General features: G+C 41.6%; 1 protein-coding gene across 4 annotated transcripts in view; it reads right to left on the bottom strand.

Moving 5' to 3' along the window:
* Positions 1–6507: 6507 nt before the first annotated feature.
* LOC141176070 (uncharacterized) overlaps positions 6508–18871 on the bottom strand; it is a 42576-nt gene continuing 30212 nt past the window's right edge. The window contains exons 3-8 of one of the 4 annotated variants that reach the window (XM_073660057.1): positions 16889–17099; positions 16580–16759; positions 16373–16496; positions 16197–16294; positions 15925–16015; positions 6508–10832 (exon numbers count right to left, since the gene is read on the bottom strand). In XM_073660057.1, the coding sequence (XP_073516158.1) occupies positions 9475–10832; positions 15925–16015; positions 16197–16294; positions 16373–16496; positions 16580–16759; positions 16889–17099 (2062 nt within the window). In that variant the 3' untranslated portion in view covers positions 6508–9474. The remainder of the gene's footprint in view (positions 10833–15924; positions 16016–16196; positions 16295–16372; positions 16497–16579; positions 16760–16888; positions 17100–18871) is intronic. The other 3 variants (XM_073660058.1, XM_073660059.1, XM_073660060.1) reach the window with 3 other exon arrangements.

Genomic DNA, 18871 nt, shown 5'->3' with positions numbered 1-18871 from the left:
TCATTACACACAGAGGGATCTATTTCAAGTGTTTATTTCTGTTAATTTTGATGATTATGGCTTAAAGCCAATGAAAACACAAAAGTCATTTATCTCAGTAAAGTATAACACTTTATAACAGCTTGAAAAATGTTTTTACAATCCGAACTGTTGGCCTACTGAAATGTATGTTCAGTAAATGCACTCAATACTTGGTTGGGGCTCTTTTGGATCAATTACTGCATCAATGTGGCGTGGCATGGAGGCTATCGGCCTGTGGCACTGCTGAGGTGTTATGGAAGCCCAGGTGGCTTTGATGGCAGCCTTCAGCTCGTCTGCAATGTTGGGTCTGGTGTCTCTCCTCTTCCTCTTGACAATACCCCATAGATTCTCTATGGGGTTAAGGTCAGGCGAGTTTGCTGGCCAATCAAGCACAGTGATACTGTTGTTTTTAAACCAGGTATTGGTACTTTAGGCAGTGTGGACAGGTGCCAAGTCCTGCTGGAGAATGAAATTTCCATCTCCAAAAAGCTTATCAGCAGAGGGAAGCATGGAGTGCTCTAAAATTTCCTGGTAGACGGCTGTCCTGACTTTGGTCTTGATAAAACACAGTGGACCTACACCAGCAGATGACATGGCTCCCCAAACCATCACTGATTATGGAAACTTCACACTAAACCTCAAGCAACTTGGATTGTGGCCTCTCCACTCTTCCTCCAGACTCTGGGACGTTGTGGAGTGTGTCTGCCTTCTGGACATCTATCAAGTCAGCAGTATTCCCCATGATTGTGGAGCCTACTGAAATAGACTAAGGGACCTTTGTAAACACTTAGGAAGCCTTTACAGGTATTTTTTGCTAATTATTCAAATTTACTGAGATAATGACTTTTGTGTTTTCATTGGCTGTAAGCCATAATCATCAACATTAATAGAAATTTGAAATAGATCACTCTGTTTGTAATGACTCTATATAATTTATGAGTTTCACTTTTTGTATTGAAGAACTGAAATAATTAAACTTTTTGATGATATTCTAATTTAGTGAGCTGCACCTGTATACAGTGGGTACGGAAAGTATTCAGACCCCTTTAAATTTTTCATTTTGTTTCATTGCAGCCATTTGGTAAATTCTAAAAAGTTCATTTTTTTCTCATTAAAGTACACTCTGCACCCCAACTTGACTGGAAAAAAACAGAAATGAAGTTTTTGCAAATTTATTAAAAAAGAAAAACTAAAATATCACATGGTCATAAGTATTTAGACCCTTTCCTCAGACGCTCATATTTAAGTCACATTCTATCCATTTCCTTGTGATCATCCTTGAGATGGTTCTATTCCTTCTAGGGAGTCCAGCTGTATTTAATTAAACTGATAGGACTTGATTTGGAAAGGCACACGCCTGTCTATATAAGACCTCACAGCTCACAGTGCATGTCAGACCAAATGAGAATCATGAGCTCAAAGGAACTGCCCAAGGAGCTCAGAGACAGAATTGTGGCAAGGCACAGATCTGGCCAAGGTTACAAAAGAATTTCTGCATTACTCAAGGTTCCTAAGAGCACAGTGGCCTCCATAATCCTTTAATGGAAGTTTGGACCAATAGAAGTCTTCCTAGACCTGGCCATCCAGGCAAACTGAGCAATCGTGGGAGATGAGCCTTGGTGAGAGCGGTAAAGCAGAACCCCAAGATCACTGTGGCTGAGCTCCAGAGATGCAGTAGGGAGATGGGAGAAAGTTCCACAAAGTCAACTGTCACTGCAGCCCTCCACCAGTCGGGCCTTTATGGCAGAGTGGCCTGACGGAAGCCTCTCCTCAGTGCAAGACATGAAAGCCTGCGTAGAGTTTGCTCAAAAACACATGAAGGACCCCAGACTATGAGATAAGATTCCCTGGTCTGATGAGACAAAAATAGAACTTTTTGGCGATAATTCTAAGCGGTATGTGTGGAGAAAAACAGGCTCTGCTCATCACCTGCCCAATACAATCCCAACAGTGAAACATGGTGGTGGCAGCATCATGCTATGGGGGTGTTTTTTCAGCTGCAGGGACAGGACGATTGGTTGCAATTGAAGGAAACTTGAATGCGGCCAAGTACAGAGATATCCTGGATGAAAACCCCTTCTAGAGTGCTCTGAACCTCAGACTTGGCTGAAGGTTCACCTTCCAACAAGACAATGACAATAAGCACACAGCTAAAATAACAAAGGAGTGGCTTCAGAACAACTCTGGGCCAGTCAAGAATGGTCACAGCCAGAGCCCTGACCTAATCCCAATTGTGCATCTCTGGAGAGAACAGAAAATGGCTGTCCACCAACGTTCACCATCCAACCTGACGGAACTGGAGAGGATCTGCAAGGAAGAATGGCAGAGGATCCCCAAGTCCAGGTGTGAAAAACGTGTTGCATCATTCCCAAGAAGACTTATGGTTTTACTAGCTCAAAAGGGTGCTTCTACTCAATACTGAGCAAAGGGTCTAAATACTTATGACCATGTGATATTTCAGTTTTTCTTTTTTAATAAATTTTCAAAAATTTCTACATTTCTATTTATTTTCAGTCAAGACGGGGTGCAGAGTGTACTTTAATGAAAAAAAAATGAACATTTTAGAATTTACCAAATGGCTGCAATGAAGCAAAGAGTGAAAAATTTAAAGGGGTCTGAATACTTTCCGTACCCACTGTATCTATTACATTAAATATGGTGGAGTCAATGAAAATAGCTGGAATGTAAGGGGTCATTCTTCTAGTGTTCAAAGACAGGTGATCTTTCAGTATCTTCAAATGAAAAAACTTGCTCTGATTTGTCTGCAAGAAACACATCTTACCTCTGAGAAACTTCATCTACTAAACATGAAGTGGTTACAGCCGACTATCACTCCACGCGCTCTCCATACTCTCGGGGAGTCAGTCACAATGTGAGCGTCTTACAGTGATAATAGATATAGAGGGTCAGTACGTATGTTTGTTCTGTAAGTTATTACTAAATCTCTATTAATAATCTATCTACATATCACCACCATATTCCAGGAGAATCATACACAAAATTCTAACTATTATTGCCGACTTCTCGCAAATCCCCTATATTATAAAATGGTACTTTAATAATATACCGGACTCTCACTGGGATAGAGGAACACATGAAGCTAAGAGGGTAGAAGCAATTGTACCCATTTTGGTCACTTAAGGAGACAGCTTTAATTGCTCTTTGGAGAGGCCGTCATCCTAATGTATACCAATACTCCTGTTTTTCATCCACATTCTCCTCTTTGTCGAGCATGGACTTGGCTCTTGGACATGGTATGATACTGAGTCTTATAGTCCTGCATCAGTTCCTGCCCAGAGTTCTTTCTTTCTCCTCCCTGTGTCTCCCTAAGCTTAGTCTCCCAATGCAGTATATACCCACATGGAAATTAAACCCTTTTTGGTTGCAAGTTATAGACTTTAGGGGAACTAAAGGAGTATCTTGTGATTAATAAAACGACAATTTCTATTTTATACGTGTAGTGCCCCAAAGTTAGATGTGTATGTCCCTTTAAGATGTAGCAGAGCCAGCAGCTACCTCATTATGTCTGCACAATGTTTATATTTCCCTTTGCAGATAATGTACATGAGGATCCAGTATACAGAATGGTTTATATATGTAGAGAGTGATTATTCTGTTCTGCTCTCAGATTACTAAGCGTTAATGAATTAGCCCTGGTTTCCATATATGGCAATAAGGTGGTTAGACCATATGACAAGGTCCTGAGCTTAGTGCAGTGAGTGCTCAGAAAGAGAAGGAGAGAGGAGGAGACATTGTGTGGTGTCTGGTCTTGCCTGTGATAAGCTGAAGGAGCAGGTATGGAAGCCCAGATATCTGCTGTATGAGAGACCAGTCACAGCTGCAATCAGCTGTGTGATAGGACTGTACAGATAAGCAGAAGCTAGGACCCAGGAGTCACTGCACCGTTTGTGTATCTGCATTATCATACTGGAAAGTAACTGAGCTTGCTGCATTGAAAGAGAAACTCTGCTGAATCATCTGTCTGGATTTATCTGTAGTTGTTTGCAAGAAGTAGAGTTTACCAGCAGCCTATTATCTGTCTCTGATTTCTGGACTATCGGGTGCACAACATATCATCACACCAGGAAACAGAAGTTAATACAGTGCACCCTGGCGCCACAGACTACATTTTCTTTTACTTTTATTCCTGCCTTAGTGAAGTGGTAATACCTACACATGTGTGATCTATGGCAGAGTAGTGCATCACTGGCATTACAGATGTAGCAGAGCCGCGTGTGTACGAGGCGTACGGAGCAGAGCCATGTGTGTACGAGGCGTGCAAACCAGATCCGTGCATGTACGAGGTGTACGGACGAGAGCCGTGTGGGTACGAGGTGTATGAAGTGGAGCCGTGCGTGTACAAGGTGTACGACGAGGAGTCGCGTATGTACGGAGCAGAGCCACATGTGTATGAGGTGATTATCCACGTTAAAGCCAGTGGTGAAACGCGCGTTGGATCCGATCAGCACTCAGGGGTTAGTAACACTTTATACCACTTTATACCATGCATCTTCATTTCACCTTCTCAATATGTTATTATGATAGTAATATCTAATGTGACCTGTTAACTGATGACAATTTTGCCGTTATTTGCATCAAGCACTTTATATATGCCATAGTCCTCTGTGTTGGAGGGTTATGGAGAAAGGTGGAGAGTGGGGCTGTATGCACTAAGCACTTATATATATATATATATACCCTCTCCACACTTCTCTCTAAGAGGCATTTAATGATATATCTGTGGGGCAGTGGTATATTGTCATGAACAGTGCCTGTTAGAGGTTAATACATGAATGGTGCCTTTGGGATGTTTTATCAATTGTATTTATTTATCTATACCCCCTAGTCTGATCTTCTCTGCTATGTGGTCCTCTTCCCTTTTTTGTGATTTTAATTTATTCTAATAATAAATGCTACGTCTTAAATACTATAGTTCTCATGTCATGTCTATAGGAGCATAGTTTAAATGGTGGACATGTGAACATTACAAATTTGTATATATTGACAGTGTTCTCATGTGTATGAGGTGAGCAGAGCCTTGTACGGAGCAGAGCAGTGTGTGTAAGAAGTGGACGGAGCGGAGCCACGTGTGTATAAGGTTTACGGAGCAGAGCCTTTTACGGAGCGGAGCATTGTGTGTAAGAGGTGAGCGGAGCCGCGTGTATGAGATGTACGGAGTGGAGCCATGAGTATACGGAGTGGAGCCGTGTGTGTACGGAGCCGTGTGTGTATGATGTATACGGAGGACAGCCGCATGTGTACGGAGCAGAGCCGTGAGTCTACGACATGTACGGCGCGGAGCTGCATGTTTAGGAAGTGTGCGAAGTGTAGAAGAACTGACACTGGACACTCGGTAAAACTGCGCTCGGACGTTTCTTGCACAGGTATTGATAACATAAGATGGAGTCAGACGAACCCTCCTACAAAACCTGATAACAAAGTCATTACTACAGGACTGGATGAGAAAGGGATTTATTCTACAAGAAACGCTGGGGCCACAAATGAGAGAATCCGGGCCCCGTGGCTGGATACTCCAGACCCCCAGCGTGTTAGGACCACACGGGATCTTTGTTCCTGGAGCTTCTCTACTTGGTATAATGAGACTCTGATCTTGTTCATAGGCCACAGTCCCACTATCAGTATTTGGTCAGTATTTGGTTAGTATTTTTTCTCAGGAGTGGGGGCCAAAACAAGACGAGGAACAATCAGAGAAAAGGTATAATAGAAACAAGTGCACAAATTCTGAATTTATCACCCACTCCTGATTTTGGCTCAGTATTTTTTCTCAGGAGTGGGTGATAAATGTAGAATTGGTGACTTGTTTCTATTATACCTTTTCCCTGATTGCTCCTCACCTGGTTTTGGCTCTCACTCGAGAAAAAATACTGACCGAATACTGACCAAATACTGATAGCAGGGCAGTGGCCAAAGAGGGAGGATTGGCAACTCCGAATGTCCTTGTCTATTTTGGGATTAGGTGGTAGGAAAAGGGGCAGGTGGACATTTTGGGTTTTGTTTTGGGAGGGTGGGGGAAAGAGATGCAATATCTGTCCATGTATTGTAAATATTAGTGATGAGCAAGCGTACTCGCCACTGCTCGATACTTGATCAAGCATCGGGGTACTCGGGTGTGCTTGTTACTCGTTCGAGTATAAAACCTGATGATGCAATACGGCAGGCCAATCAGAGTAATGGCAGTAGAAAACATGGCTACGACATTACTGTGTATGACAGGCCATCCCTGCGTGTTTATTGGCTATCTAACACCCGCAAAATGTGGGGCGGGGACTCGAGCACCTGAAATATTTGATTGAAAACCCGAGCACCACGATGATCTATTAAGTATCGAGCAGTGGCAAGCATGCTTGCTCATCATTAGTAAATATATGAATACAGTTAGGTCCAGAAGTATTTGGACAGTGACTGAATCTTTGTGATTGCAGCTCTGCAGGCCACTAATCTTGATTTAAAATGAAACAACTGAGATGCAATTGAAGTGGAGACTTTCAGGTTTAATTAAAGGGGCTGAACAAAAATATCCTGTGAAACGTTTTGGAATTGCAACCATTTATCTATAAAGCCTCCTTATTTCAGGGGCTCAAAAGTAATTGGACAAATTAAAGAGGTTGCCCACTACGTTTTCACTGATAACCCATCCTTAGGATAGGTCATTGATGTCTGATGGGTCGGGGTCAGACACCCGGCCCCCTGCCCATCAGCTGTTATCGTTGTTGGCCAGAAGTACTCACTTGCGGAGCTAGCGGTCTTCTGGTAGTGCCGCGACAGGGTATAATACATCCGCTTCATATTGTCTAATCTAGCCTTTGTATTTCTAAGGCTCACTAATGGTTTGCACCTTGTATTGAACACTCTCTGTATTTTCTCTCATGAAGTCTTCTCTTTTATGTTAGACCTATACACTGAAAAACACCTACTTCCTGGAGTGTTCTTCATTTAGGTTGATATTATAAACAGGCTTTTCTTCACCATGGAAAGGATTCTGTGATCATCCACCACTGTCTTCTGTTTGACAACTTTTTGAGTTCCCAAGCTCACCAGTGAACTTTTTTTTGCAGAACGTATCTGTTGATTTGGTCACTCCTAACATTTTTGCTATCTCTTTGGTGGACTTATGTGCCGTGCAATGTTTCACACGCACACATAGGCTTATATGGGGGCATGCGATCCGAATCCAGAATGCTGCTTTTTTTGTTCAGTCCGATCGCGATCCGATCAGGGCTGGAAAAGAAACGCCACTGATCACACTATCATAGGAATAAATTAATACGAGTGCAATCCAATTTTTTATCCCATTGCAGTAGTCTGATTTAATTGCAAGTGAGAGCGAGCCCTTAGAAATATACTTACTTAGAAAATTGGTGAAGTGTTCAATACTCATTTGGATATTGTTTTTTGGATTAAAGATTAGTGTCTGAATATAATTTTAATTCTAATATACTGTATCCAATGTTTAAACAGCAGAAAAAAGGAAAAACATTTTTCATACTAATTAAATCTGCCTTGCTAGTGTAAAGTGGAGATGTGTGCAACGACTCAGTGCCACTTGTGTGGCGGAAGGGGGGTGAACTATTCTTAATTATGCTAGACTTACTATTCCTGTGTTCAGTAAGTCAAGGAACATGAGCCATTGTTTCATGTGAAACTGTCCTGTGCCCATTTTTGTATGCTAATTTGTGGAATGTCTGCTGATTACTTATTGCATTAGTCTCCTGTGGTGTACTAGTCTGCAACATCTGAAGGATAATTAGGCAATCTAATTGAATAATCAAAAATAGGAGTTGAGGGTTATAAAAAGGGGTCTGCTCCTGTGACCAGTGTGATTCCACAGGACTTCAGCCAGTGGATTTCAGAACTGCTCAACACTGAGCCCACAAATTTGTTTTGATAACCCAGGTTGTGACAATTCGGTCACCTGGCTACATATTTCACTGTGCTCGGTCAGCTTCCTATGCTAGCTGCTATCTCCTTTCTGCGGGTGCCTGTCCAAATCTAGGCACTGCTGTTTGGGGTAGTTGGCCCTGAATGTCCCAAAGTCGCAGAGGTTCTAATTCCCAGCAAGCCAGTGGGTATGTTATATATGCTGTTAACAGTCGGTGAACAATAAAGTCTTACCAGAGTGTGGTACCCTCACCCTGCATTGTCTGAGTATTGTTATGTCCACAGGAAACGTGAACGGCAATCAATAGGATGAGCTCCGGCCCGTGCGGTGTTGTTAAAGACAGCAGGGTGAGCACATAACACTGCTGCATGGACATACACACAGCACTGCAGCATGGATAGTGCATGCATACCCAGCTTTGCTATATATGCACATTTATATACACACACAGCTCTGCTACATATGCACAGTTGCATACACATACACTTTATATACATTTTCCCATTTTTCAGTTCCATCCAGGTCATGTGATTGATTATATGATCTGAAAGGTGCTTGAGCTAGTCGGGTAGATGGTTCTTTAGCTGCTCACTCAGGATGTGCAGCCTCTGTGCAGGTACTAGTACCTTCCTTTCCTGCACCAATCAGATAAGTGTGGGGCTGGAGGAGAGTAAGCAGTTCTCTCAGTGATCAGGAACGACACTGTCTATAAGATGCACTCACTTATTAGCAAGATTTTTTTCTTGTTTAAAAGTGTGTCTTATAGTCCAAAAAAACCAAACATTTTTCCCTTTCTCATTTAATTATGATTGTCTGTTATATGTTTTTGTACAATTTGTCAACAACATATATAGTTTCTCCGCCGACTGAGTTATTTTTGATGGTCAACAAAATACAATTTTCCAGTAATTCTTTTTCACACTTGGTATGATAATGGCTTCTCTCTGTGTGGAATTTTTGATTTCTAAAGGGGTTTTCCAGTACTTGAACAATCTCTTCTCATTCCTCATGCTTGGTCCTGTTAAAAGAAAGACAATTATACAAACTTCCCATGCTTGTGCTGTTCCAGTGATGTGAGCACTTGCGTTTCTGAGGCTCATGTGATGTTGTTACGTCATGTGAGCCCTGCGGCCAGTCAGCATTGGCGTCACTGTCCCCACTTTCGGACACATCGAACAATTAAAGGAAGTCAGAAAGCAGCAGCTCTGGCTTTCTGTTGATGTTTAATTCATCTGAAGGCGGGGACAGTGAAGCCGATTGAAGCTGATTGTGAAGGAACACACATGTCATGTAACAACTTCACATGAGTCCTGGAAACACGAGTGCAGATACCACTGGAACGGTGCCGCCACGGAAGGGGAGTATGAATGTTTTTAATTTAACGAGGCCAAACATGAGGAATGACAAGGGATTGCCCTATAAGTGGGCAATACAAGACAATACAATTTTCAGTTAAAACATTTCCAACATTCTGAACATGAAAAAGGCTTCTTCCCTGTGTGACTTCTCTAAAGTTTATTAAGAGTTGTATTCCATGTAAAACATATCCTGCATTAAGACCATGAAAATGACTTCTCCCCTGTGTGAGTTCTCTGATGTGTAACAAGAGTCGATTTATCTACAAAACATTTTCCACATTCTGAACAGAAAAAAGGCTTCTCCCCTGTGTGGGTTCTCTGGTGTCTATCAATAAGCGATTTAAAGTTAAAACATTTTCCACATTCTGAACAGGAAAAAGGCTTATCTCCTTTGTGGGTTCTTCGGTGGATATCAAGATGTGCTTTCCGGGTAAAACATTTTCCACAGTTCGAACAGGAAAAAGGTTTCTCTCCTGTGTGGGTTCTCTTGTGGCGATCAAGATGCCCTTTACAGTTAAAACATTTTTCACACTGTGAACAGGAAAAAGGCTTCTCCCCTGTGTGGGTTCTCTGGTGGTCACCCAAAGCTGATTTCTGGTTAAAACATTTCCCACATTCTGAACATGAAAAAGGCTTTTTCCCTGTGTGAGATCTCTGGTGTATAGCAAGAGTCCGTTTCTGTTTAAAATATTTTCCACATTCTGAACAGAAAAAAGGCTTTTCCCCTGTGTGAGTTCTCTGGTGCATAACCAAAGCTGATTTCTGGTTAAAACATTTCCTACATTCTGAACAGCAAAAAGGAGTCTCCTCTGTGTGAGTTCTCTGGTGCTTAACCAAAGCTGATATACGGTTAAAACATTTCCCACATTCTGAACATGAAAAAGGCTTTTCCCCTGTGTGAGTTCTCTGGTGGTCAACCAAAGTTGATTTCTGGTTAAAACATTTCCCACATTCTGAACATGAAAAAGGCTTCTCCCCTGTGTGAGTTCTTTGGTGTATAGCAAGATCCCATTTCTGATTAAAACATTTCCCACATTCTGAACAGGAAAAAGGTTTCTCCATTGTGTGACTTCTCTGGTGCTGAACCAAATTTGATTTCCATGTAAAATATTTCCCACATTCTGAACATGAAAATGGCTTCTCCCCTGTGTGACTTCTCTGGTGTCTAGCAAGACCTGATTTCTGGTTAAAACATTTTCCACACATGGAGCAAGAAAATCTTTTCTTCGCTGTGTGAATTTTTGGATGTTTAAGAACAGAGTTTTCGAGGAGAAAACTATTTCCATATTCGGTTTGTGAAAATGGTTTCTTTGCTTTAGGAGCAGCTCGATTTTTAATGCTTATTTCGTGACTTGGATTTTCCTTAGTGTTCGGTAATGAATCAGAAGACAAGACCTGTTTCAAAGTATCAGATGATTGATCTTTGCTGTGAAGGGATGATGGTGTATCTGGAGTAATGGCATTCACTTCAATTGTATTCTGTGGTATCTCAAGCTCATCTAATTTAAAAATTGAAGACGTCAGCTGTTCCTCTGGTCTCCTGGTACAGTCATCTGCCAAGAATAAAACCAATTATTATTTTTAAATAAAGTATCCTTGAATTTTATATTTTTTAACATTTGTACTTGAACCAGCTGTAGAAATGGCAAGTTATGTAAAAATATTGAATTATTCACCAAGTTGATGACAGTTCAATGTCTAATAGAAAACCTCATAGCATGAACCAGTGGAACATGGTGTTCAATTTGTTTGTTCATTCTGCCTCCCAAACATGGAACAAAAAGCCACCAAACAATATTATGTAGGCCAAAATAATACCAATAAAAACTTATAATCATCTCACAAAAAAACAAGTCCCCACTCAGGTCCATCATCTATCAATGGAAAAACAGAAGTTTCCTCATTATTAGTGGAGTATAGCAAGGGCATTTCAGACTATAAAATATAACTTTTAATAGATAAATGTAAAATATTTAGTATAAGACAATTATGACGGAGACAAAGTACACATACTCCCCAGGTCAGAGTAACAACTAAATAAGAGAGTAAAGCACATCACCTGAGTGGCGTACCGGACCCTGGTCAGAAAGGGCAATTTAATAAAGCCTAAATGACACAGGGTCTCTGTGAAGCGTCCAACAAGTAAGTGGACAAAATTAGATGTTTCTCAAAAAATCAAATAAAAATTTTCACCTGAGATTAGTGAAGACAGTTATGCTTTTTCATGTTGAGACAGCTTAGCCTTCATGGTGCTACACAGTGGGGTCCCTTGATGACTCCGAAAGGAAGAAACGCGTCCGGACTATAGGGCAAGCACAGGGCTACTAGAGCAGTCTAGATGTGGACTGTCCTTGTTAGGGCAGGAGTAAAGGGGTACAGGGATAGTGCAGTCCATATAGGGTGTTAATAGCGGCAGAAAAATACGCCTCCCCTGGACTATTGCCTGTCTACCTGCTTCCCCTTCAGTAAACATCTCGTCCTTTTTACTCACTGTGACGTGAACTACTCCACATATTGGGTGAGGACGTTCCATTACTCTTATTCAATTTTCTAAATGTTATTCTGTATTGATGATAAATGTTTTCTATTGATGATGTCATTGCCATAATCTTACCTCATCTATTTTGAATGCATATGAGAAATGTTCTTTCAATCATCCTAAGACGTTTATCCCGTGTTAATAGCAGGATCATCACATTGATACTATTTGATTTTTTGAGAAACATCTAATTTTGTCCACTTACTTGTTGGACGCTTCACAGAGACCCTGTGTCATTTAGGCTTTATTAAAATGACCCTTTCTGACCATGGTCCGGTACGCCACTCAGGTGACGTGCTTTACTCTCTTATTTAGTTGTTACTCCGACCTGGGGAGTATGTGCACTTTGTCTCTGTCATAATTGTCTTATACTAAATATTTTAAATGTATCTATTAAAAGTTATATTTTATAGTCTGAAATGCCCTTGCTATACTCTCCTGATGACTGGGTATGACATACATATTTGAATATAAATCATAATATTGCTAGCTATCATTATTAGTGGCCCAAAGGCTCTTGAAAAGCAACATGGCTTCCAGAAACCAGTCCAGCAATATCCGATCTCCCAAAGTCATATCTCCCCCTCACTTCTGAGCCTTGCAGTGTGCCCAAACCACATTCAGCATCCATGTATTTGGCATTACTATAGTGAGAAAAACCTCCTGGAGCACAATCTGGGCACTATGTGTTGGGTAATAAAATGGCATATTTGCAATTTTCACTCTCCAACATCCAGTGCATGCTAATTTCAGGTAAGTGGCTGTGAAGTCAAAATAGTCACTTCTATTCATTGAGGGCTATAATCTCCAAAATGGAGTCACTTTATGGGGATTTATACTTCTCTGGTTTTCTGCCATTTTGTCATATTAGGGCTTCTGCTAATGGTGTGTCCAATCTCCTCTGGGATCTGCTCCTGTAATGTCTGCTTCTTTCACCATGTGTGGCCTTATTCATTCTGCAGGCGGCGCTGGTAATGGAGGAGACGTCAGAACCAGAAGCTTTGGGCGGCGCTCTGGACAGAGCCTAGCCACTAAGATTGGAGTGCCTTGGGCCTGTTGTACCATTCAGTCTGGCAATATAGGTGTGTGTGCTGTCCAGCTGGAGTAATCTACTCCCTACATCAGCCAACTGGAATGCACCACACCCTACTAAAGCTTGAAGCAAATAGCTGGAAGCTGCCAGATAGTCTTGTTCTTTTCTGGTTCAGTCCTCTGTGCTCAGCTCACGGCTTGTGTATTTGTTTCCTGGTGTATTTTCTCTGCCCTCCTTATTCTGACCCGGCTATCTGACCATTCTTCTTGCCATCTCACACCACAGAACAGCCAGTAACATTGTGGCCCAAGCATAGGGGTTTCTGTGTAAGTCAAGATCTATGTAGAGAGGTTAAAGGGTGATGGTCAAAACTATGACTATAGACAATGACACATTTAATGAAATTATCAAACTCAACAGTCTTCATCAGCAAAAAAAAATGAGATGAGTAACTAGTGGTGAAACCTCTCTGAGGTAATTGGAGTATGGGGCTTGGTGGCTCTTGGTAATCTAAAATATTGTAAAGGCCAATATTTTCTATAAGAAGAGTTTCAAGAAAGAATATTAGACATCTAAATAGAACTTTTTACAATAGTGCAGATCTGAGGTGTCTTAAATTTAGATCTCGGGCATTTGGAAGAGACAATGAAGACCTTTTTTTAAACACTACCAGGGACTTGCAGACTAGTGAGGCAGGCCAATCCCACCACAAGTCATAAAAAATTAAAAACTGTAAACAAATAGACATAGAATAAAAAAACATGTTACATCTCCAACAAGAATGTACGCTGGGTACGGAAAGTATTCAGACCCCTTTAAATTTTTCACTCTTTGTTTCATTGCAGCCATTTGGTAAATTCTAAAAAGTTAATTTTTTTCTCACTAAAGTAGACTCTGCACTCCATCTTGACTGAAAAAAAACAGAAATGTAGAAATTTTTGCAAATTTATTAAAAAAGAAAAATTGAAATATCACGCGGTCATAAGTATTCAGACCCTTTGCTCAGTATTGAGTAGAAGCTCCCTTTTGTGCTAGTACAGCCATGAGTCTTGGGAATGACGCAACAAGTTTTTCACACCTGGATTTGGGGATCCTCTGCCATTCTTCCTTGCAGATCCTCTCCAGTTCCGTCAGGTTGGATGGTGAACGTTGGTGGACAGCCATTTTCAGGTCTCTCCAGAGATGCTCAATTGGGTTTAGGTCAGGGTTTTGTCTGGGCCAGTCAAGAATGGTCACAATGAGTTGTTCTGAAGCCACTCCTTTGCTATTTTAGCTGTGTGCTTAGGGTCATTGTCTTGTTGGAAGGTGAACCTTCGGCCAAGTCTGAGGTCCAGAGCACTCTGGAAGAGGTTTTCATCCAGGACATCTCTGTACTTGGCCGCATTCATGTTTCCTTCAATTGCAACCAGTTGTCCTGTCCCTGCAGCTGAAAAACACCCCCATAACATGATGCGCCACCGTCACTGTTGGGATTGTATTGGGCAGGTGATGAGCAGTGCCTGGTTTTCTCCACACATACTGCTTAGAATTATCACCAAAAAGTTCTATTTTCGTCTCATCAGACCAGAGAATCTTATTTCTCATAGTCTGGGAGTCCTTCATGTGTTTTTGAGCAAACGCTATGCGGGCTTTCATATGTCTTGCACTGAGGAGAGGCTTCCGTCGGGCCACTCTGCCATAAAGGCCCGACTGGTAGAGGGCTGCAGTGATAGTTGACTTTGTGGAACTTTCTCCCATCTCCCTACTGCATCTCTGGAGCTCAGCCACAGTGATCTTGGGGTTCTTCTTTACCTCGCTCACCAAGGGTCTTCTCCTACGATTGCTCAGTTTGGTTGGACGGCCAGGTCTAGGAAGACTTCTGGTGGTCCCAAGCTTCTTCCAATTAAGGATTATGGAGGCCACTGTGCTCTTAGGAACCTTGAGTAATGCAGAAATTCTTTTGTAACCTTGGTCAGATCTGTGCCTTGCCACAATTCTGTCTCTGAGCTCCTTGGGCAGTTCCATTGAGCTCATGATTCTCATTTGGTCTGACATGCACTGTGAGCTGTGAGGTATTATATAGACTGGTATGTGCCTTTCCAAATCAAGTCCTATCAGTTTAATTAAACACAGCTGGACTCCAATGAAGGAGTAGCACCATCACAAGGAAATGGACAGCATGTAACTTAAATATGAGTGTCTCAGCAAAGGGTCTGAATACTTATGACCATGTGATATTTCAGTTTTTCTTTTTTAATAAATTTGCAAAAATTTCTACATTTCTTTTTTTTTTAAGTCAAGATGAGGTACAGAGTGTACTTTAATGAGAAAAAAATGATTTTTAGAATTTACCAAATGGCTGCAATGAAACAAATAGTGAAAAATATAAAGGGGTCTGAATACTTTCCGTACCCACTGTATGTATTGGCAGAGAACTACAACATTAAACTGGAGTTGCACTCATTTATGGTGGACCATTGGAGCTACTATGAGTCCTGACCAGGAGAGTAGAGAAAGTATTAGCGCCCCCATTTCAGGAGAGATTGTGCAGTAATCTGAATTCCTTAGGATTGAAAACATAATGCAATCTATGACGTGGAGGGAATCCATGAAACCAGGACTCAAGCCATGCCAACACATCTCCTGCAGGCGTGAATAAATGTATATTACAGCTAAGTTTGGTCAGAAAGACTGTACCTGGTCTTGAAGGGACCATATGAGCACATTTATCAGCACAGAGGGGAGAGAAGGTAGATTCATCCAATAAGATATCATGATTCTAGGAAGCCAACAGCATCATTACCCTCCGCTTTCTCTTACAGATCCATCATAATATTTTTCTTCAGTGTGTCAGCACATTGTTTGTACGCTGTCATTTGGTTTTGTAGTTTGTAAGGTTCTAAGTTCTACAGAAAAGGACCTTCAATGCCCAAAGTCATTTGAACAGTTTTGGGTGGAGGAGAATGTTGTGGTCTAGCAGCAAAATGGTGCACACATGATTGTGATATGGCCGGACTACACAACATATAAAGCAGCCACAGCAGGTGACTCAGACGAATCTGTGACTTCTCTGCATTTAGTGGTTACTACTCACCTGGGTAGTCATATGTGGGAATCTCCTCTTTACACCGCTCATCACCCCTCACATATGTCTCTGTAGTATTAATATGGGTCAGATCTTCACCCTGAAAGAAATATGGTCACAGAAATAAGGAGAAGTCACATCTATGATCAGCTCTAATCCTGCCGTCTCCACCGTTCTCATTACACAAGTATAAAACATATAATATTGGAGGATAAAACAAAACTGAACACAGTTGTCTAAATATCATAGGAGAGATCTCATGACACATTTTCTCCATCTACCTGATGATCCTGAGGAACATTGGGATCTTCTTGTTTATAGTCCTGTGGAAGAAGAGGACGGGAACATCTCTCTGGTGTTGTCGACTTAATGGATAGACCTGTAGGAGACACATACAGGGACTGAATTCATGTTTTACATACACTAAATATACATGGCCTAAAATTATTTGTATTACCTGGTAATGTGAGGGGCTGGAGAACCTCCATCATGACGTCCTTGTACAGATCTTTGTGTCCTTCTAAATACTCCCACTCCTCCATGGAGAAATAGACAGCAACATCCTGACACCTTATAGGAACCTGACATAAACAATGATACCATCATCCCACTGATTCCTTCACAGCGTTACTTAATAATGTCCTAGCATTCCCAGCAGTGTCACCTCTCCAGTCAGCAGCTCAATCATCTTGTAGGTGAGTTCTAGGATCTTCTGGTCATTGATGGCCTTATGTATCATCGGGTGAGGTGGAGGCCCTGTGATTGGGCTCAGGGGTCTTCCCCATCCCTCAGACACAGGGTCCCAACAGCGCTCACTAGAGGTCTTCTTCACTACTGTGTAATCCTGGTTATGGAGAGACACATTAATAAATCTCACTACAGACATTTCCAGAGTCCTCACCTCTCCAGTTCTGTCCATCTGTTATTCCCATAGATAAGAATGATGTAATGTGACATAATTAGAATATCTCACCTCTCCAGTAAGCCGGAAGAGAATCTCTAGGGTGAGGTGCAATATTTTTTCTGCCATCTTGTCTCTGTCCATATCCATCCTTGATGGGTAAATCAGGAAAATTCTCTTACATAAAAGATCTTCACTGAGAGGATCCGATATTGTAGGGATATGAATGGGAAGAAGATGAGCCGATGTAACATCATAAAAATCCTGTGTAATAATACAATTACTGGAGATAATAAGGGAAACATATGAGGTGATTTATTATTTTATAGTATTTAGTTTTCTTCTTTACATCTACTAATAAAACCTATATATTTTAGGCCACAGACAACAAGCAGTTTCTTCCTCAAGAGTCTGCAGCTGAATACGTTTCTCAAAGACTCATCTTCCATAACACTAATTCTTGTCTAATTTACCGACACTGGAATCAGTATCATGATGAGGACGACATCTTCATCTTCTACTACGGCTCTAGAAACATATTTGGCCAGAGTCCATCACTGACTACATCACCACTGGCCGTCTATATGAATGTTTCCGGTCTTCTCCAGACTGTAATCTTCTATCACGTTAGATCTCACGTCTGATTCACACACAGAAGTTTGAGGCTTTTTTGTTTGCACAAACACCGCGGACAAAAATAATTTGATACCAAAGTCTCCATGTACCGTGTTTTATGGGGTTTATATCTGGCCTTAGGCTTTCCTATATTACAAGAAAACACCAGAAAAAAAAATAAACTGGCACCAACAATTATTGTAATAAGAAAAAATCATGCAAAAAGCACAATACAAGTTTTATTATTTTTTAACACATTAAACATTTGTTTAAAAAAAAAAAAAAACTCTTTTGGGCACCAGAACACAGATGTACACCGCAGGGATGGCACAGGTGCGGTTGCAACAAAAACCCTTGAAGTTTAACTGCTTGCTACTGTCAAAAGCAAACATGGCATCTAAGAATGTTTGACAGAGTTCGACTGAATGCCCCTCCTCCCCCAAGTACACGATAGTATGGGGCTGCCTATTTTCTATGATACTTATACAGTAGTGTTCAAAATAGTAGCAGTGTTTTCAAAAACATGAGTTAGGGTATGTGCACACAATGCAGAAATGAAGCAGAAAATTTCTGCATCATTTCTGCATCTCCCTGGCAGAAAAAACGCATGCAGATTGTGCATGCGTTTTTCCTGCAGAATACATGCGGATCCACATGCGTTTCCGCATGCAGATTGACAAGCGCATTCCAGGCGCTTTTAGCATCACCTGGAAAGTGCTTGACAACTAGGTCACACTATATAAATCCATGCAAACAGCATGGATTTATATAGTGTGACCCGAGAGAGTGTATATACTTACCTCCGATGGCCCGCGCTGTCCCGCTCACTCCGTTCTCCCGGCTGCCGGCAACTTTGAATTGAAAGACCTGCCGACGTCAGCGTCACGTGACCCGTCACATGACTCTGACGTCACCGCAGGTCCTACAACTCACTGCAAAGTGCCGGGAACCAAGCACGAGCGCTGCGCGGGCCGACATATGGTGAGTATATATATATTTTTTATTTTATTCTTGTTTTTACAGCTTTTTTAATGGTACCTGGGTGTGGATGAGACTCTCCTCTCCTCCACACCCGGGTACCATCCGCACATTAGAACGCGCCAATAACGCAAGTACAGATGCAGTCTTGCGGAATTGGCGCGTTCTAATGCAAGTCAATGGCGGCGAAAACGCCGCGTTTCCGCAAAATTAAATGACATGCTGCGGATTTTTGAGCGCAGCGTTTACGCTGCGGAAAAATCCGCATCATGGGCACAGCACATGCGGATTTCAATTGGGGAACATTGCTTCCCTTCTACCATGCGTTTTTCATGCGTTTCCGCGGCGTTTACGCAACTGCAAAAACGCCGCGGAAACGCATGAAATACGCATCGTGTGAAATCAGCCTTAAGCACAAAATCTTTCTACTAGCTTTTACTTCCATGCATTGGGAGCATTGCA

The sequence above is a fragment of the Phyllobates terribilis genome, unplaced genomic scaffold (genome assembly GCF_046119375.1).
Source record: "Phyllobates terribilis strain yellow unplaced genomic scaffold, ASM4611937v1 Scaffold_17__1_contigs__length_24005725, whole genome shotgun sequence".
Taxonomy (NCBI): Eukaryota; Metazoa; Chordata; class Amphibia; order Anura; family Dendrobatidae; genus Phyllobates; species Phyllobates terribilis.
The sequence above is the reverse complement of the archived record's forward strand: the minus strand, read 5'-3'. Positions and strand labels throughout refer to the sequence as shown.